At 62.6% G+C, this 19150-nt stretch overlaps 3 protein-coding genes across 5 annotated transcripts in view; 1 reads left to right on the top strand and 2 right to left on the bottom strand.

Annotated features, from left to right (window-relative positions):
• Nucleotides 1–10691, top strand: part of AXIN1 (axin 1) — a 57557-nt gene extending 46866 nt beyond the window's left edge. Inside the window, exons 6-11 of one of the 3 annotated variants that reach the window (XM_032604848.1) lie at nucleotides 2128–2654; nucleotides 3174–3344; nucleotides 5399–5644; nucleotides 7358–7465; nucleotides 9109–9276; nucleotides 9905–10691. In XM_032604848.1, coding sequence (XP_032460739.1) covers nucleotides 2128–2654; nucleotides 3174–3344; nucleotides 5399–5644; nucleotides 7358–7465; nucleotides 9109–9276; nucleotides 9905–10031 — 1347 coding nt within the window. In that variant the 3' untranslated portion in view covers nucleotides 10032–10691. The other 2 variants (XM_032604851.1, XM_032604849.1) reach the window with 2 other exon arrangements.
• Nucleotides 10692–10902: 211 nt separating this feature from the next.
• On the bottom strand, nucleotides 10903–14159 carry PDIA2 (protein disulfide isomerase family A member 2). Its single transcript, XM_032607076.1, is given in 11 exon segments — nucleotides 10903–11386; nucleotides 11523–11704; nucleotides 11777–11873; nucleotides 11875–11898; nucleotides 11992–12189; nucleotides 12267–12392; nucleotides 12482–12598; nucleotides 12681–12818; nucleotides 12897–13030; nucleotides 13100–13306; nucleotides 13925–14159. Coding segments are annotated over 11 exon segments (1656 nt in total). The 5' UTR covers nucleotides 14136–14159; the 3' UTR covers nucleotides 10903–11164.
• A 131-nt stretch (nucleotides 14160–14290) lies between these two features.
• ARHGDIG (Rho GDP dissociation inhibitor gamma) lies at nucleotides 14291–16829 on the bottom strand. The gene is made up of 6 exons (XM_032607077.1): nucleotides 16665–16829; nucleotides 15422–15601; nucleotides 15261–15344; nucleotides 14932–15008; nucleotides 14786–14849; nucleotides 14291–14690 (listed from the first exon to the last, which is right to left on the bottom strand). The coding sequence occupies exons 1-6, from the start codon at nucleotides 16735–16737 to the stop codon at nucleotides 14491–14493; spliced, it is 678 nt and encodes a 225-aa protein (XP_032462968.1). The 5' UTR covers nucleotides 16738–16829; the 3' UTR covers nucleotides 14291–14490.
• Nucleotides 16830–19150: the final 2321 nt, after the last annotated feature.

The raw sequence follows: 19150 nt of genomic DNA, 5'->3' as shown, positions 1-19150 counted from the left end.
AGTGTTCAGTCTTGGCTCAGGGGCTACGTGTGCTTGTGGTCCTGGGAGGTCAGCGTTCTGGGCGAGACATCCTACAGGCAGCTGCAGCTCTAGGTATTGAGTGTGCTTTTCTGACGTCTGAGTCTGAGACTCTTTCTCTTTGTGGCGTCCCTGACAGGCGCTTGGTGGCTGTGCCTGGAGCCCATGAGCTCACAGGGGAGGGACTGGACCGAACGGTGTTCTCTGACTTAACAGAAAGTGTCCAAATGAATGTCTAGTGCCAGTTCAGGAACTGGTCGGCAGGCACAGGGCCTCAAGCTCAGGCAGGCTGCCACTTGCAGTGACCGTTGGCCATTGGTGCCCGGCCTCAGGGTCACGTTCTCAGGCACACGGCTGCTCCGATTGGTCTGCTCCCACAGGCATCCCTCAGTCCCCAGGGGTGTGGCACCCTGCCCAGCAGCTGGCAGTGCGGTCTTGAGTCTCTTACTCCGTGTGACTTTGTAAGCTATATGAATCATGCTATAAGTGAGAGGGTCCTTATTTAAGAGGAATAACTGCAGTATTTTTATTTTTGGCTGTGCTGCACAGATTGTGGGATCTTAGTTCCCCAACCAGGGTTCGAACCCAGGATCCTGCAGTGAAAGCGCCAAGTCCTAACCACTGGACCTCCAGGGAAGTCCCACTACAGTTTTTTTTTTTTTTTTTTTTTGCGGTATGCGGGCCTCTCACTGCTGTGGCCTCTCCCGCTGCGGAGCACAGGCTCCGGACGCGCAGGCTCAGCGGCCATGGCTCACGGGTTCGTTCCCCGGTCTGGGAAGATCCCACGTGCCGCGGAGCAGCTGGGCCCGTGAGCCATGGCCGCTGAGCCTGCACGTCTGGAGCCTGTGCTCCGCAGCGGGAGAGGCCATAACAGTGAGAGGCCCGCGTACCACAAAAAAAAAAAAACAACAAAAAAAACGAGTACTAGCAGCTGAGTGGTTATGTAAATGTATAATATCAATATTATAGAGCTCTAAAATTGAATTTCTGCACATGCAGAGCTATTAAGAAAAACTAGATGTCAGATCCGTAGGAATTTGGAGGTTCCCTCTTGCTCTCTGCTGCCCTAGGTGAATAGTGTCAACAGTGCAGTGCCCTGGGGAAGACTTGGCAAGGAGTCTCCCAGCCCCTCATCCCTGCAAAGCACAGGGGTCGGGATGGGGACACAGGATGGGGTGCAGGAGCCCAACGGTCTGAGGCTCTGCCAGGGCAGCTCCCATCTGTGCCTACAGGGTGTGTGTTCCCCCTCCATCCATCCCTCTCTCCCTGTCTGTCCTCTTCAGTGCCATTTTCCATCCTGAGTTGCAGTGCCCACAGCTGACGGCATGTTCGAATGACATTTAGGTACTTTTGCAGTGGTGAGTCTTGTGGTGAACTCCCGGAGGTTTTTTGTGTTAAAGTGCAGGGTGGCTTAGTCGCCCGTTTTCTCAGTTATGACCAGACATACTCAGCATTCTGGTTTGGACAAGTCAATAAGACAAGAAAATAAATGTGACCAGTATCTTTTGGAATTAAAGTGATCGAATATTTATGTTTATGGATGTGGTTATGGTAATTCTCAGAGAGTCAAAGGAAATTCTGTTAGTTTAATGTCAGAATTTATTAAGACACCAGTAGCAAGGTAAGCAAAAACCAAGAGCTCTTCTGTACAAGGGCAACATTCCCTTTGAAAATATGATGGAAAATATGGCAGTAAGATTGAGGAATAGGAAAACTCAACTGAAAAATAAAAAACAAAATTTTTATTGATAAGCATAAAAGAAAGTGGAACCAGTGCCAGGATTCCCAGTGGTCTCCGCGGCACTGGCATTGTGCCCCTCCTCACCGTGTACCCGCCACACTCAGGTGGTGAGCCCAGCCTCCATCCGTCTGCACCCTCTTGCCGTGCAGACTGCCCAGAGCCCAGCTGCGCTTGCTCGGGACTCAGCAGGGACGGGGGGGCTCTGGGGGCTGCTCTGGATCGGGCGGCCCCTCCAGCACCTCACCTGCCCGGCCTCATCCCAGGCTCAGGGCTCCTGGCCTTTGCTTGCTTGTGATTTGTCTCCCCAAGCGTGGGGTTTCCGCAGTGTGTCCAGTGCTGAGAGGTAACATATGGCCTTGTCCCCACAGGAGGAAGAAGGTGAGGATGGTGATGTGTCCTCTGGCCCCCCAGGGGCCAGTCATAAGCTGCCTTCAGCCCCGGCCTGGCACCACTTCCCACCCCGCTACGCGGATGTGAGCTGTGTGGGGCTGCGGGATGCACACGAGGAGAACCCGGAGAGCATCCTGGACGAGCATGTGCAGCGAGTCATGAGGACACCGGGCTGCCAGTCACCAGGGCCCGGCCACCGCTCCCCGGACAGTGCACACATGCCCAAGATGGGAGCGCTAGGAGGCACAGTGCCCGGGCATGGAAAGCACGTGCCCAAGTCGGGGGCGAAGCTGGACACAGCTGGCCTGCACCTCCACAGACACGGCCACCACCACAGCCACCATGGCTCAGCTAGGCCCAAGGAGCCTGCCGAGGCCGAGGCCTCCCGCCGGGTCCAGAGCAGCTTCGTGTGGGGCACAGAGCTGCACGGCCACGCGGCCAAGCCCCGAAGCCACGTGGAGAGCATGGGCGCCACCCCCACCACCAGTGACAGCCTGGCCTACAGGTGAGTGTTTGCGGCGGTTCCCTCCTTCTGCATCTGTGTCAGTGAGGCTGTGTGTGTCTCCAGGAAAAAGGGGTCAAGGCGAGAGGCCGTATCTACTGTGGCCTCTGTTCAGCCTTCAAGCCAGGATTCCCCTTTAAAAGTCATTAAATCAGGGTCAGCCACAGACACAGCAGGCACCTGGGTGCACTGGCCACTGGAGCTCCAGCCTTGAAGCATGGTCAGGTCAGATGCACCTGTTTTGGAGGGCAGTGTCTGGGTGAGGAAGGGTGGCCAGGCCCTGGATGCCGCCCCCTTGGCTCCAACCCTCCCGGCCCATGCTGCCCAGACGCCTTCCTTCCTTTCCTTCCCACCATAGAGTCCGCCAAAACAACCCCACTCATGCCCGCAGAGCCAGGGCAGAGGCCCCACATTCAGGGAGGGGCCCTTCCAGGCCACCCTTCCATAGCCATGAGGGCCTGGGCCAGCTGTCCAGCATCAGGCCAGCTGAAGTAGCAGGTGACCCTGGTCTTGCTCTTGCAGCGGGAAGGCAAGCATGACCTCCAAAAGAAACTCCAAGAAGGCTGAGTCGGGGAAGAGCACCAGCGTGGAGGCGCCAGGCCCCTCTGAGGACGCAGAGAAGAACCAGAAAATCATGCAGTGGATCATCGAGGGCGAGAAGGAGATCAGCAGGCACCGGAAGGCTGGCCACGGGTGAGAAGCTGTGTGTGGGCGTGGGCCCTGTGCAGTTGTGGGCGCAGGCGTCCAGAGCCACCCTGCCAGCCTCTAGCGCCCCTCTGCCAGCATCCTGAGCAGCTGGTCTTAGTGCAAGCTACATGCCACGGAAGCAGGAATTCCTTGGAATTAGGTCCAGTCCATGGGAGCATGAGGTCAGCACCTCCCTGTGGGGACCCTGTGATGGAGTGGGGGTCGTCAATGAGCTTCAATGTCCTGGGCAGGAGTACCCACTGGTGGGGTCAGTCTGAAGTTGCTGCAGCCCCCCCACCCCACCGGGGAGGGGCCTCCTGCCACATGGCTGCCCTCCTGTGAGAAGGAGCTAAGGCAGGGCCTGCACAAGGAACCTTATGGGCCTGACCTGCTTGTCCTCCAGCTGCCGGGGGCAGTTCTCATCTGGTTTGCATCCCTCTGAGCTCTGTGTCGGTCTCAGTGTCATCCCTGTCCCCTTCATGGTGGGGACAGGGCTGGGCGGGGGGCCTGGGGCTGGCGGGGTCGGCCCACGGGCGGACTTCCCTGGCCCTCGCCGTTCCTGGGCCTTCCTGGGAAGGGCCGAGTGGTGTGTGTGAGGCAGGTGAGGCAGGTCATTGGCAACACGGGGTCCCTTGTTCCCGTGGCAACACGTTCCAAGGTCCACGTAACCTTGGAACAAGCCCCCTGCCAGTGTGCAGACCCTTTGCAGTCACAGAGCCTGACCTGGTAGGGGGGCCTCTCTGGGAGCCCCTCTCTTGCTCTGGTGGGGGTGGATTTTTGGCTTCTCTGGATTTCTCTCTTTTGCGATTTTCACAAGGACTGGCTCTGTCCTTGGCTGCTCCCCCAACCCCAAATGGAGGGTTGGAGGGCTTCTGTGGGTAAAGAGTGAGAGTCTAGAAACAGCCTCCTGGGTTTGGAAGCCTCCTGCCCTCTGACTGGGCTGCAGGTTCTATCAAATGCTGGTGCTGCAGCATCTCCACCAGGCACTTCTTAGGATCTGTGGGCCCAGGGGAGGTGAGGCCCGTAGAGGGGAGAATGGGGGGGAGGTGGGGCCAGGGAGTGAGGGGTAGGGGGACGGGGTGAGGTCTCCCTGTGGCCGGCCTTGTGGGACTTTTTAGGAGGAGTCCACGTCCCCCTGGGGTACATTCCCTGGGCAGTTCTGGCATCACAAGGGCACTGGGTCAACCCACTCTCCCCAGGGCCCCCTTGGGATTCCCTCCTTTTTGCTCCTGGGGCTAAGCCCCCCTTTCTGAGGCCTCCAGCCTAGCTGAGAGAGGCAGATGTTTTCACTCGAATTCCATTCAGTGATTGAGTGACGGCAGGTCACACAGATGTAAAGCACATTCTCAGTGTCTGATGATGGGGAGCGTGATGTCATGTGGAGGGGGAAATCAGGAAAGATCACATGTTCAGAATTATGCTAATTACATCAAGTATTTTTGGTTTTCTTTTTAACTTATTTATATTGGGCTGCGTTGGTTCTTTGTTGCTGCGCAGAGGCTTTCTCTAGTTGCAGCGAGCAGGGGCTACTCTTCGTTGTGGTGCGCAGGCTTCTCGTTGCCATAGGCTTCTCTTGTTGTGGAGCATGGGCTCTAGGACACGGGGGCTTCAGTAGTTGTGGCGCGTGGGCTTAGTTGCTCCACGGCATGTGGGATCTTCCTGGACCAGGGCTCGAGCCCATGTACCCTGCATTGGCAGGCAGATTCCTAACCACTGTGCCACCAGGGAAGTCCCTGTGTCAAGTGTTTTTAATGGAGAAGGAAATACACTGAATATTCCTAGAGTGGCTGTTGCTGAATTACATTTATTTTTTTCTTTGAATTTCCTGACTGTTTCAGGTTTTTCACAAAGAGCACTTATTTTAATATCAAAATACTTTTCAATAACACTGAAAACTTTTCTTTAAAAGAAGTTTTCATGGGGAAGCAGAAAAAAAAAAGTATTCACATAGGATGTGATTTATATTTCAATACACAAGTTTCCAGGAAGGACTGTACGTTCGAGGTGCAGGGGGCCGTGGGGGGTGTGGGCGCTGCTCACCTTGTTCTCTGGCCCCACAGGTCGTCCGGAGCAAAAAAGCAGCAGGCCCACGAGAGCTCCCGGCCCTTGTCCATCGAGCGCCCCGGGGCCGTGCACCCCTGGGTCAGCGCCCAGCTCCGGACCTCCGTGCAGCCCTCGCATCTCTTCATCCAGGACCCCACGATGCCGCCCAACCCGGCCCCCAACCCTCTGACGCAGCTGGAGGAGGCCCGCCGGCGCCTGGAGGAGGAGGAGAAGAGGGCCAGCAAGGCGCCCTCGAGGCAGAGGTATGGGACCTCGGGAGAGCAGGGCTGCCTGCTGTGTGGCCGAGGGCTGGGAGGGCAGGTGGTCATCACACTGTCCCTCTGGGGAGGGAGGGGGAGCCCTTCCTGTGTCACAACTGCCCTGCACATGTGCTCACTCGCCCTTACCTTGGGACTGCTGGAGGTCACAGTCAGATGACCATTGGCTGCTGTGCTGGCTGAGCCAGGAGGGGGCGGTCCTGGGGGCTCCCAGCTGCCTCCACGAAGGGGGCCCAAAACATGTGGTTCACAGCTACATGGAGGGGAGCCCCGATGTCACGTGCAGGCAGGACGTTGGTGCTGAGATGTTTGTGGGTGTAAACTCTTCTCCTGGAAAGACCCCAGCCCCACAGCCCTCCTCACTGTGCCCTCCTTGGCCTTCAGGGCCAGGGTGGCCCCAGGGGGGCAGGAAGGCCTCCCCTTTATGGGGGACAGGTTGTCCCTCCAGGCTGGGTCCTTGCAGCTCGGCCTTTGAGGTCACTTTCCCGGGCCTGCTGACCCATCAGGATTCCCAGGTGGATCAGGGTCTCTGAGGGGCCTGGAAATCTGGGGAGTGTGGTCATCAAACTGCAGCCACTGTTTTTCTTGGATGTTACTGGCTCCCATTGCCCTCGGTCAGCTGGGCATCTGGGGTCTGGCCTCACCGTGTTTGGGTCCGTGCTGCTCTGGGGAAGCTGGCGTCAGGGTGCAGACCCTGCCCAGCGTCCGTCTCGGGCATAGCTGGAAGCCCGCATGTGTCCCCTGGGTCACTGAAGGTGACCATGTTTACGCCTAGCTGTCTCACACCCCGTGATCTCACTCATCAGCATAGAGCCGGGGAGCAGGCTTGTGCAGGTGGCCTCGCCTGATGCTAGCCTGTAAGCTGGAGGCCAGCGGGGCAGCAGCGGGGCCACCGTGGGGGCCAGGGCGTGTGGACACCCTCCCTGCCGTGAGGACCCCCTGCAGGGGCTTCCTGGCCCATCATCCTTGCTGCCCGCTGTCTGTTCTTCCTGTGAGTACTCACAGGCCCTGCCCAGCGGCACGTCCTGTCTGGCTGGTGACGCTGAGCTGAGCACATGGGCGGCTCTGGCACCTCCACGGTGGTCAGTCTAGGGCATGTGGGCCTTTTGTAAATGGCTACAGACCAGAGAGCTGGGCCCTCATCGTGGGGTGACCTCCACCCAGGCCGGTGAAGGTAGAAGTTGTGTCAGGGCCACAGAGCATCGCCCCCGGGGTGGAAGGCCACTGGGAGAGGAGCTGCCAGGCAGCGAGTCTCCTTCAGACGGAGCAGCGGCCGCGCTCCAGAGCCCAGGTCTGTGTCGAGTGCTGAGTAGGAAGAGCTGCACCCCAGGGAGGAGGCCAGGGCAGCTCCTCTTGGAAGGCGAAGGCTCCTCTGAGTGTGCATGAAGTGACAGGACCCCAGCATGTTCCCGGTGCCCGAGGCTCTGCCCAGATGAGGGTCTGGGAACCCTGGATGGATGGAAGCAGCATCGGCCTCTCGACTCATCCTGATGGAGCCCTGATCCTCCCGCCCTGCTCCACAACCCAAGGAGGGCTTTGGTGTCCTGTCCGCTGCACACAGTGGGAGCCTCATCTGTGGTGACAGAGCGTCTTGGGAGCCCCTGCTCCGTCTTCCTGCTGGTCTTCTGTGGTCACCGCCAACTGCTGCTGGAGGCCCTGCCCAGGCCCACGCGGCTCACTGACGCCGTTGTTCCCTAGGTATGTGCAGGAGGTCATCCAGCGGGGGCGCTCCTGTGTCAGGCCAGCGTGCACGCCCGTGCTGAGCGTGGTGCCAGCGGTGTCCGACCTGGAGCTCTCCGAGACAGAGTACGTGCGCTCCCCCCGGGTCTTCCCGGTACTGCCCAGCCATACTGCACCTCCGGCCAGGTGCTGCAGTGGCGCAGCTGTACCCGCGATGGGAGCTCAGGCACTGCACCTGAAGAGCTGGGTCTGCAAGTGTATCTCTGTCAAAGGAACCGTCTGACCGTCCACATGGTGACAAGTGACCAACGGGCCAGAGAGGAGGTCCACTCGCCTCCCGCACTCTGGCCTCACGTCCCCACCAGGCCTTGGGACTCGCTGGTCAGCGACCTGCCTGGCTTGATGGGTTCAGGGCTGCAGCCCTGACTCCCCTGGCACTGCTGACCGGAAGCGTCAGCCCCGGGCACTTGTGCACAGCAAGCGGGCTCTGTTCTCACGTGGACCACAGGCACCTGCAGGTCGGCTCCCTGGGCATGCGTGGGCCAGGCTGGGCACTGGGGAGCCAAGGGCCGTATGTAGACAGTGCTGGCCACCCTGTCCCTGCACTTCTGCTCAAGACAGAGAAGAAGGAAGGGGCCCCCACCTCAGCCTTGCAGGGCTGACCCCAGACAGTACTTCATCACACCCGGCTGAGTGTGCTGAGGGGCTCACGGCCTCCCCATAGGTCACTCCTCCAGTGGCCTCTGGAGAAGCAGGGACTTGGCGTCCCTTCTGCAGAGAATGGACCCCACAGGAACCCCAGCTGGGCTCCCAGGACAGCCTGGGCTTGAGGTCGCAGGACTGAGGGAAGGGAAGCGGGCGCTGGGAGCCTGGCTCAGGCAGTGGATGGCCACACAGCTGAGGTGACAGCCTGCTCTGTGCCCAGGAGCACTGGGGCGGGGGGGTCCCCAGAGAGAATAGAGCCTGCTGTGAGCTCAGGTGGCCTTCCTGACATGACACTGACATGCCCAGCTGGCCAGGGCAAGGGCTGTGCCAGGCTCCACCGGCACAGCTCTGGAGCGGTCACAGGACAGGATGCTAGAGGAGACGGATGCTGCCTCAGCCTGGGCAGGAGGCGCTGCTGGCCTCAGCGGTCTCTGGAAGTGTGGCTGGCTGCTGCTTATGGTCTCGTGACAAGCTCTCTGTCATGAGGCAGATCCGTGTCAGGATCCGTCACAGTTCTATTCGTCCAGTCCCTGACCTTAGGTGTTTCTGAAGCTTGGGCCTATAGGCCTTACTAGGACACGAGCAGTTTAGCCCAGCCTCGAGGCGGTGGCTGTGGCGGGTTCTGTGGCCTGGCTGGCTGTCTCATGCAGCCCAGCAGAGGCATCTGCTGTGGGTTCTGGCTCTGAGAAGCCTGCTCGCCCAACTTCACGTGGTCTGGTTAGTGGGTGCTGCCCGCCAGGCAGTTCAAGCCACAGTGAGACCAGGGCCTCGCAGTGGGTGGTGGGCAGGCCAAGGCGCCGGTCGGACAGTTGGCGGGCAGGCGACGAGCTGCTGTCCGCGTGGGTCAGGGCATGTGGCTGGCGCAGGACTGGAAACCTGGGCTGAGGCACCATGTGGGGTGAGCCCCCCGGGGCTGGACGTGGCTATGTGTGGGTGGGGTGGGCGTCAGGGCCTGTGGATGTGTGGCACTTCTGAGCGTGGCACAGCCCACCCTGCAGGCCCTGCTCTGTCATTTACTGGGGTGCCTGGGGCCCAGCAGTCACCGCTGCTTCTCCGCCCCCCAGGACAAAATCGCAGAGGAAGGCAGGCGGTGGGAGTGCCCAGTCGTGTGACAGCATCGTCGTGGCCTACTATTTCTGTGGGGAGCCCATCCCCTACCGGACCCTGGTGAGGGGCCGTGCGGTCACCCTGGGCCAGTTCAAGGAGCTGCTGACCAAGAAAGGCAACTACAGGTGAGAGGCATTGGTGGGGTCAGCTCAGGAGACAGTGCTGTGTGCTCGTGCCTCGTTGAGTCCTTGCCTCCACCTGTCTGGCCACGGGCTGTCGGCGTGAGCCCCACGACGGATGGGGCATGGGTGATCTCAGGTGGCTGAGGGCTCCAGGCTGAGCAAGGGGTCTAGAGGGTCTGTTGGTCCCCGTGCTGGTGTGACCTGAGTCGGCCTCGTCTCAGCTTCCTAACCGTCCTCCGCGGGTCTGCCCTGGGCTGCCCAGCCCTGCCGGCCTGAGACCAGCCCCTGCAGGCTCCTCACTGGGCTCTGTAGGTCGGGTGGGGCCCATGGGGTCTCGGCTGGGGTCAGCCCACCGTGGGCCTGCCTGGGGGGTTTGCTGTGGCCACTGGAGGGGCCTTGGGCCGAGTGCAGGCGCTTTAGCCCAGTGGAGAGGACAGAAACCCCACGCCCACCCACTCCTCCCCCACAGCACCTAGAGGCCGGGGCAGGGACCCTGCATGTGGTCACCGCACGTGTCAAGCACCGGCACTCAGGCACCGGGCAGAATCGGCTCGCGTGCCCTGCAGGAGGTGTCAGGGGCGGCCGCCAAACTGCCGGACGCTGCCGCCCTCACCGCCCCTCCCACCCGCAGATACTACTTCAAGAAGGTGAGCGACGAGTTCGAATGCGGCGTGGTGTTCGAGGAGGTGCGTGAGGACGGGGCCGTGCTGCCCGTCTTCGAGGAGAAGGTCATCGGCAAGGTGGAGAAGGTGGACTGACGGGCGGGCCTGGCCTCCGCGCTGCGCACCACGAGGGCCTGTGCCGGGTTGCGAGAGTGTGGCAGACACACGGCTGCTGGCGGAAGGCCGGGTGCTGCCCGCCTCACAGCTGCCACCCCTTTGGTCCATCTGTGTCCAGGAGGGCGGGGGGGTCCCTCTGGGGTCCCACAGCCTTCCACCCACTCCTCTGCAGGACACTCAAGAGCCCACCCAGCAGGGAGCCCACCATGCGGCCGCCTTGAGACCCTCCCCCGCGGCCCCCTGCTGCTAACCACGGACGCCCCCGGCGCTCACCCCACAGGCTCTGCTTCTCCTTCTGGGACTCGCCCGCCATGGCCTGCCCTGGTCAGGCCTGTCCCAGAGCCGGGGTGCAGGGGGCCCCGTGGGGCCTCTGTCCATTGTACATGTCACCGAGTGCCTTCAACACAGCTTGTCTCTTGCCTCACTGTGTGGACCCGGCGACGGAGCACTGAGGCCCAAGCATGGGCTCAGCGGGTCCCGGGCCCCTTCCTCCTAAGGGCCCATGTAAATATGTACATTTCTCAGGCCTGGGCCAGCGGGGAGGGGCTGCCCCAAGCCCGTTTTTCATGCGCTGACTTGTACAATTATCTTTTCAAAGGTACTTGGATAATAATGAAATAAAACCATTTTTGAATCTTCCCTGGCTGTGGACTGCACCTGTCCAATGTGGCTGGTGGGAATGCCCCTCGGCTGGCTCCTGGGATGTGTGCCCTGTCTCCCAGCCACCAAAGGAAGTCAGGCCAGCCTCCGTGGCAGGGAGGGGGGGCCATTTAGCAACGCTAGCAGAGCTTGGGAGAGAGAGGGGGCCTGAAGCTGGCAGCAATGCCATGCTCCCCCTTCCTGCCCCAGTGGAGCCTCAGACCTGAGCCAGGGACCCATCTTCCATCCAAGATGTGAAGGACCCAGGAGGCTGAGATTGGGCCCAAACCAAGGGCCAGGGGGCCTGCCTTGCTCAGGAACCACACACACAGTCCAGGACAAGAGCTCTTTATTTACAGCCCACAGCTTCCATGGGCACCAAGGGACACGGCTCCGCAGGTGGGCGCTGGCAGCAGTGCAACTACAGCTCGTCTTTGGGCTCCGTGGTGTTTTCTGGCATCTCCTGGAAAGGGTCATAGAGACCCAGCTGGAAGCTGCACCCTCAGCCCAGCCCAGCCCATGTCACAGCCACGCATCCAGAGGACTCGTCCAGAGACCTGGAGCCTTGGGACAGAGACACCCACCGGGAAGGGGGCTCCGGGCACCTCCGTGGGCTCCTCTGCAGGCAGCTCACCCCCGCTGTCCAGAAACTTGGAGAAGGTCTCCAGGTCTCTGGTGCCTTTGTATTCAATCACCTGAGGAAGGACGGGCAGGTCTGGAGGACACACCGTGCAGGGTCTAAGGCCAGCCCTCCGAGGCCACGCCGCATCTCCAGCCGAGGTCTGAAGAGCCTAGACTGAGCCCAGACCCAAGGATGGGGTCCTGCCTCACCTTCCGACCGGGCCCCGCCGGGAAGTACTTGAGGGTGGGGAAGCTGTGCACAGGGAGGGCCTCCAGCTCATTGGCCGTGGCATCCAGCTCGGCGATGACGATGTCCTCGTGGTCCCTGTACTTCTCAGCCAGTGCCTCCCAGGCCGGGGCCATCTCTTTGCAGTGGGTGCACCATGGGGCATCTAGGACAGGGGGGCATCAGCACAGCCAGCAGGGTCCCTGCTGCCCACTAGCCCACTGCCCTCTGCACTCACAGAATTTGATAAACACGTTCTTGGTTTCATCAAAAGCCACCTGCTCGAAATTCTTGCCCACGAGGGTCTTGACTGGCCGCTGGTCCCAGTCGGGGGGGGACCTCCTGGCTCAAGCGATAAGGCTGGGAGAACCGGCCAGGTGCTTTATTGGGGGGTCTCTCCCAAGAGCCGCTGCTCCCACTCCCGCCCCCCAACTGGGCAGTCCAGCAGCAGACCTTGACCTCCCCACCCAGGACTGCGTGGCAGAAGGCTGCAACCGAGGTGGTGGTGACTGGCCCCCTGTCCGCAGGCATGTACTTCTTGGTGGTCTCAATGTTGATGAAGCGTAGGGTGGGGGCCTCCTCGGCCTTGAGGCCGAAGTACTGGAGCACGTGGTCGTTGCTGGCACCCACGTCCACCACCACAAACAGCACCTGCCAGCGGGGAGTCCGCGTGGGCGCCCCGCCTCCCCACTGCCACCTCACCCCTTATCCGTGGGCTGAGCCAGTACCTGCCCGCGGAAGCTGGGAGCTGCCTCCCGGAAGCCCGCCAGCAGCTCCCGGTGGGGGGCCAGCGTCTGGTTGACGAACAGCAGCAAGTGGTTAAGGATCCTGGCTGCAAAGATCTTACGGGACGTCTGCGGGGGCAAGTGGTGCTCGTGGGCTGCTCCCGCGCTCGCCTCCCATCCTCCGCTCCCACCTGCACCTGCCCTCCAGCCCCACTCACCTGGCTGTTGAACTCCGTGACCAGGTGCATGCTGTGTGTGAGGAGGAAGCGTGACAGATCCCCTTGGTCCAGGCCCAGCTCCTCATCCACTGGGAAGTCTGCCCGCCCCTCGTCATACTGGACAGCGCCGGGTGGGTCAGCAGGAGCCATCGCCCTGACTCCGACCCCCACTTCCGCCCTGACTCTGGGCCTGACCCACCTTTTTGAAGAGGACCACGGTGTCCTTGGTGAGGCCGAACTTCTGAAAGAGCTGAGGCTGGTTGGTGAGGCCAAAGCTCATGTCCAGGGCATCCTGGGCCAGGGCCAGGAAGGTAGCCACATCCTTGTCCTGCAGGTCCTGAGGGGCCCGAGTCTATGAGGCTGACTGGCCTCACAGACCCTGCTCCCAGGCCCGGCCCTCATGCCACCAGCTCACCTGGAAGAAGCCAATGACCACCACATCCCGGGCATCTATCAGCGCTTGGGCGCCCTCCTCATCCTCCAGCCTCGTGGCACTGGGCCCCACCCGCCGCCTCAGCCACTCAGCGATGCCCTCGGCCTCCCAGGGGCCTACAGAGATTCCCCTCAGCCTGGGCCAGCCCTGCCACCCGCCCACCCACCCACGCCCACTCCCCGCACCAGTGTACTCCTCCGGGTGCCTGTGGTTCCCGTCAAGGAAGAACTTGAGCGTGGGGTACTTTGTCACCGCAAACTCCTCGGCCAACTCTGGCTCCGCGGGCCCGTCCACCTTGGCCAGCCTGACTTTGGCCGACTCTGCTGCCAGCAGGGCAGCCGCCTTGCTGTACTCAGGGGCCAGTGCCTTGCAGTGCCCACACCACGGGGCGTCTGGGGGACAGGGCCATGAGTGCCCTAGGCCTCCATGGCCCCAGCCGCAGCCCCTGCTCCCGCCCGGCCAGAGCTGGCTGACCTTGGGGCCATTCAGGCCCAGCAGGGAGCAAGCATGTCCTGTCCACACCTCCCTCATCAGGGGCCCACCTGAGCCTTGGCCACATGGAGCCCAAGCGCCGGAGACCAGCCTCCTCAAGGCCCCCAGCTTGGGGAGGCAGTGGCCAGTACTGTCCTGACTGAATTTAGGAGGAATTTTCCGTTGCCTCCTCCTGAGGCCGGCGCCCAGCCATCTGCCTGTTGAGGCCTGCCGGCTAAGAATGGCTCTCACGTGTGAAAAGCTTGTAAAAACCCGAAGAATGTGCAAGCCTGAATGCTGGCTGGCCCTTTACGGAAGAGTTTGTAGAAGGACAATGATCGTGGGTCTCCCCTGCACCTGTGCCCTTCACCACTGTGAGGCTGGACCCCCAGGCCCAGCTCAGCCCCAGGGCTGTGCCTCGGGTATCTTCTGACAGATCTCCAGGAGCACGGTGGGGGCGAGTGGCCCTGGCATGGGGGGGTAGAACCCCCCAGGTGGCCCTTGCGGGTCTCCCAGCCCCACCGGCCCCAAGCACTCACAGAACTCCACCAGCAGGGCAGGGTGCTCCCGCAAGGCCAGGCCAAGGGTCTGCCGGCTCAGCACCAAGATCCCATCCTCCTCCGGGGGCTTCTCCTCGGGGGGCTCCTCCTCAGGGGGCTCCTCCAAGGGACCCTCGGGCCCTGGCCCCTGTCCCCACAGGCCTGAGGCCCCGAGCAGCAGCAGCAGCACTGGCAGGAGCTGGCCGTCCATGGCAGTGCCGGGGCCCACGGGGCAGGGGCAGATAAGGGGGTGGGGGGCCAAGCAGCTGCCGCCACGTGGCACGCAAGCCTGGTTGCAGGGAAGATAAGGCTGGGAGGCCCCCCCCACCCCGGGGGCGGGGAGGCAGACAGGCGACACCGAGGGCACCAAGACAGAGCAACGTTTAATAGGACTGTTCAGGGCACAGTGCCAGGCCCGGGGAGGGGGCGTCCTGGGACAGGACAGAGGGCAGGGGGGTCTGGCCACTGAGGGGGCCGGGGAATGGTCAGGGGTCCCTTGCAGCGACTGACAGAGGTGGGGGAGACCAGGACCGCAAGTGGGAACACAGCCCTGGGGCAGGGGGCGCTCAGCTCTCCCAGTCCTGGCAGATGTGGAGGCCCCACTCCCAGGACAGGTGGGGGGTCCTGTCGTCATCGGTGAAGAAGGATGTGACCACGTAGGCACCCCGCACCAGCACGCCCCGGGGCGCCTCCTCCAACGGAGTCACAAACTCGTACTCCTGGGCGCTCGGGCCATAGCTGCCCACCATGTAGACGGCTTTGTCCACTGGGGGAGGGTGAGGGTGTCAGGGGCTGCCCTCTGCCCCACTGGCCCCCACCCCGAGCCTTCCCCCTGGGCTGCCCCCTCCACGCAGCCCTCACCTCGCAGGCCCTGGCGGTAGGTGTGATGCAGACACTTGAGGCCACTGACGATCTCCTTATTGACCTGAAGGACAGACGGTGTTAGGGGGAACCTGGGGGGGGCTGGGCCTGTGGCTGGCTGGTGTCCCTAGTGACAGCTCCCTCACCTTGAAGGTAATCTTCACTTTGTAATCAACACCCTCCTTCAGGACAAACACCCGGTTTTTCAGCGCAGCCAACTCCCCTGTTAGGGAAAGTGCAGCTAAGTGTGAACTCCTGTGATGGCTGAGACCCTGCCCCAGGAGCCCCCATGGGGGACCTGTACCTGTGAGGTCTAGGTCTGAGTACTTGGGATTGGGCATGGGGGGGGTCTTAAGAGGTACATGGCAATGAGCCCAGGTCTCTACCCCAAAGATCAGTTTGTATTTTGCAGAGGGGGTTACCTGTGAGGTCCCTGCCTGGGGCTCAGGGTCGCACCAGGCACCCTGGGAGTTACCTGTGAGGTCCATGGTGATGGGCCCTGGGGCCTGCTCAGACATCAGTGTCAGGCTGGTCACCTGCACGTTGGGCAGGCTTGGGTCTGAAGAGAAACCAGAAGTGTACAGGTGCCCTAACCCTAACCCACCCTCCCCACCCCAGCCCAGGGCATGGGCATACCCACGGCAGGCGGCTCAGGCCCCAGCAACGCCCGCTTGTAATTGACCAGGCTCTCGTCGTCCGGGTCCAGCTGCTGGATCTCCAGGAGGCTTTTCCTCCCCGGGGCCCGGTACTCCGGCACGGCCTCATCCAGCACCTCATCTGGCGGCAGCTGCCCCTTCTCCTTGTCCGTCAGGAGGACTGGGGGTCGGGGAGGGTGTGTGAGGGTGTGTGCCAGTTGACCTGGCATTTGCTGGAGCCTGCCGTCTGGCCAGCTGGACCTCCCACTGCCCAAAGGAAGGAACTTAACAGGAGTCCGGTGAGAGCTCTGGGAGAGGGGTGGGCCGAGAAGATGCAGAGCAGCGCCCAAACCCAGCCTCTTGGGGAAGGGCCTGGGGAGTGGAGAAGGCTCCCAAGAGATGGAGGCAGGTGATCCCTGGAGGCTCCAGCTGCATCCTCCTGCCCCACCCATTCATCCCAGGCCCCTCCCTGACTGTAGGGGGAAGGAAGACCCCAAATGGGGGACAGCCGCAAGGGATAGGGTCCACCACTACAGAGTGGTGACCGCTGAGGTCTTCTCTAGAGCAGAGGCTCTGCCTTTTCGCTGCTCTCTAGGGTCCCCTTAGGCCTCTTCCCATATTCCCATAAGGCTCTCGGACACCTCTCAGGGTCCCCACCACCCTGCTCAGGGACTGCGTTCCCTGAATGCCTCCCCACAGTCTTGGGAGTTCCTCCCCATAATGCTCCTGAAGGGTAGGGGTGGTTCTCTCTAAACCCCTCAACTTATGCTCCGAGGCCACCTCCCCAGGTGCCTCCAGACCCAGTCAACTAAGCCCCTTCCCCTGGCGCCTTAACGCAGGGGTCTTTCTGAGCCCTTCCCACAGTCCTAGGAGAAGCTCCCATGGTGCCTTGGGGCAGGGTCTTTCTGAGTCCCTGCCCACTGCGCTCCAGTCTTTCCCGGGATCCACACCCTCCCTGAAGGAGCCCCAGCCCCACCCAAGGGAGATGGGACCTCAGGGGCAGGTTCCCACGGGGAGAGGGCCCCCCTGCCACCCTGGCTTCACAAACAGACCCGCCCACTCTTGACCCCTTGCCCCATGAGTGTCTGGCCTGGACGAAGCCCCCCACCCCCGCCAGAGCCCTGACGGGGGACCCCGCCGCGAGGTCCCCACGTAGCGCCCCCAAAGTTTCCGCGGGGGAGAAGCCGCCGCGCCCCGGGCTGAGCCCCCCGCCCACGTGGCCGCCCTGGCCACGGCCCGCTCACCTCGGGCGCACAGCGCCAGCCGGAGCAGCTCCAGCAGCTGCGCCCCCAGCTCACACGCGTCCAGGCCCAGCATGGTGGCCCGCGGCCCGGCCCCGCCGCCGAGCCGCCGAGGAGCCGCCGCCCGCCCCGCCGCCGCCCGGCTCGGCGCTCAGCCCCGGCGCGACTGCGGTGAGCTCATCCCGGCCGGGAGCGCCCCCCGCGCCCAGCGCCGCGCCCGCGCCGCGCGCCCCCAGCCGCTCCGCGGACCCCGCGCAGCCCCGCAGAGACGCGCGTATCGCCCGCTTGGCGCCGGCACCCGGTGGTCCCCGCCGCGGGCGCACTCGGACCCCGCACAGCCGCCGCGGTCACGGTCCCAGCATCCCGCCCCGCCTGCACCCGGCTCTGGCCATCAGGGCTGCCCCACCCCATGGCGCCGCCCGGAGTCTGGGGAGTCTCTGGGGAAGCCCTCTGGGCGGGGCTGGTGGGGCTGGGGGCGCGAGTGGAGCGGGTGCGTCCTCCCCCCACAAGTCCCCAGGCTCTCGTAACCTGCAGGCAGCGCAGGCAGCACCTGGGGCCCGACAGTCCCTCCCCCTCCCCCTACTCCCACCCCCGCTGGAGCTTATTTATGTCTGGGCAGAGGGGACTCCTGGAGTCTGCCCAGCCTTGGGGGGTGGGGGATGCTGTGTGTGTATGCACAGCCTCCTGGCCCCGCACCCCAGAGGTTCACAGGCATCAGCACGGAGGGGCCAGTGTCCACACACACAGTGAGGTGCAGTCTGGAGACACAGCCATTATTCCAGTGTTTATTGACTGGGCTGTGTGAGCGTGGCTGGGGGTGGAGGTGTCTTTGCATGCTCTATGCTCAGAGGCCCCCGTCCTTGGGGAGAAAAGGACACTGATCTGAAACAGAACGGGGTGGTGGAGTGCTGAGAGGGGCGCACAGAAGGGGCCTCTGGTCTTGATGCCTAAACAGACCTTGTGACAGGTGGATGGGGGTCAGCGGGGCAGGGGCAGGGGTGAGCTGGACCTGAGGCTGGGGACAGCTGGGTCAAAGTGGAGGGGGAGGCAGAACACCAGCTAGAGTCCCCCTGCTTCCTTACACCCCTCCACCCCCCATTTCTGAGGACACCCAAGGATCAGATCTGCCCTGGCCCAAAGGAGCCCCCTATCTGAGAAGGAGGCCAGCAGGCCGTGGGTGCGGGAGGCACGTGTGCTAGGGTGGGGACTGTCCCCCTTGGAGCCGCATCTGCCCACAGTCTTTCCAAGGCAGGATCTCCCCAGCTGGAGCCCAGCCCTTCTAGGGTCACATCCTGCTGCCCCTTCCCTGAGGTGGTCAGGGAAGCCACTTGTCCCCAGGCTGGGGATAGCTCTGGCCTCTGGGGGCCTTCAGCTTCTCTAGAAGCCCATCCATGAAGAGAGGACAGCCAGGCCTGGGGCCAGCCTGACCCCACTTGTGTGGGTGGGGCTGGGTGAGAGAATTTCACTGGCATGTAAGGGAGAATGGCACCTGGCAAGGGTAGAACACCCCTCCAGTACCCCTGCCCCAGCTCAGCCTGGACATGGCTTTGCCTGCAGTGGAAATGGGTTCAGATGGCCATGTCGGAGGCTCTGGCCAAAGGCTAACCCCGACATCTTGCCCTGCCCCAAGCACCTAAAAATCAGAAATAGACCTGTTTGCACCACTTTAAAATGGCGCCAACAAAAGGGGTGTGGGTGGCCAAGCTGTTGGAGGAGGGAGAGAAACGGCCAGGCTGGGCCCTGAGCCCAGAGGCTGTCCACGAATCTTGGGGGGCAGGTGTTGAGATCTTCTCTCCCAGTAAAGCCCCCTCCCACAGTCTCCCACAGTTTCGGGGTAACCCCGGGTGGGGTCTCTGCTCCCCAACTGGTGCCCCAGGCATCATCAGTGCAGCAGAGGGGAAGTGAGCTGCCTGCCATATTCCCCCAGGCCTCAAGGGCCCCCGCCCAGCACACCTATGCAGCCACGCAGTGTCAAACCAGCCCGGTAGCACCTGCATGCGGCAGGGACAGTGTCACAGTTGCAGGGACACACTCCTAGGGCAGTTCGACCCCTCACCCAGACCTTACAGCCCCTGAACCACTGGTCGCCCACATCCTGGGGCGCCACACAGGAGGTGGGTATGGGGGAGGGGTTACAGTGACCCTAAACGGTTATCCTCCACCCCAGCCCTCCTTCCCCACAAGTTCCCTCTCCCCTTTTCTGAGTCCCCATCCTTTCCCTGAGTTCCCACCCCACCTCTGAGCCGCCTCCACCGCCGTCCCAGCAGAGGCTGATTCCCCCCACGCTGTCCGGGTGGGTCCAAGCCCCCTCTCGAAGCTCCAGGCAAGCTCCCGCGGGCACGGGCCTCGGTTTCTCGTGACGTGAGGGGAGCCTGCTCGAGGTGGATGATCGGGCGCGCGTCCCCAGACCCCAGACCCCGCGCTGCGGAGGGTTAACTCGCGGGCGGGGCGGCGGCCCGGGAGAGGAGGGGAGGGGAGGGGAGGGGAGG

Source organism: Phocoena sinus, chromosome 15 (assembly GCF_008692025.1).
Source record: "Phocoena sinus isolate mPhoSin1 chromosome 15, mPhoSin1.pri, whole genome shotgun sequence".
In the NCBI taxonomy this organism is placed as follows: Eukaryota; Metazoa; Chordata; class Mammalia; order Artiodactyla; family Phocoenidae; genus Phocoena; species Phocoena sinus.
This window is presented reverse-complemented; position numbering and strand designations above follow the sequence as displayed.

Coding starts and splice junctions, on each gene's coding strand:
- ARHGDIG (XM_032607077.1), bottom strand. CDS start 16,737: ATGCTGGGCCTGGACGCGTGTGAGCTGGGGGCGCAGCTGCTGGAGCTG. Junction 15,602..16,664: donor GCTGGCGCTGTGCGCCCGAG/GTGAGCGGGCCG, acceptor CCCGACCCCCAG/TCCTCCTGACGGACAAGGAG. Junction 14,850..14,931: donor AAGTGAAGATTACCTTCAAG/GTGAGGGAGCTG, acceptor TCTGTCCTTCAG/GTCAATAAGGAGATCGTCAG.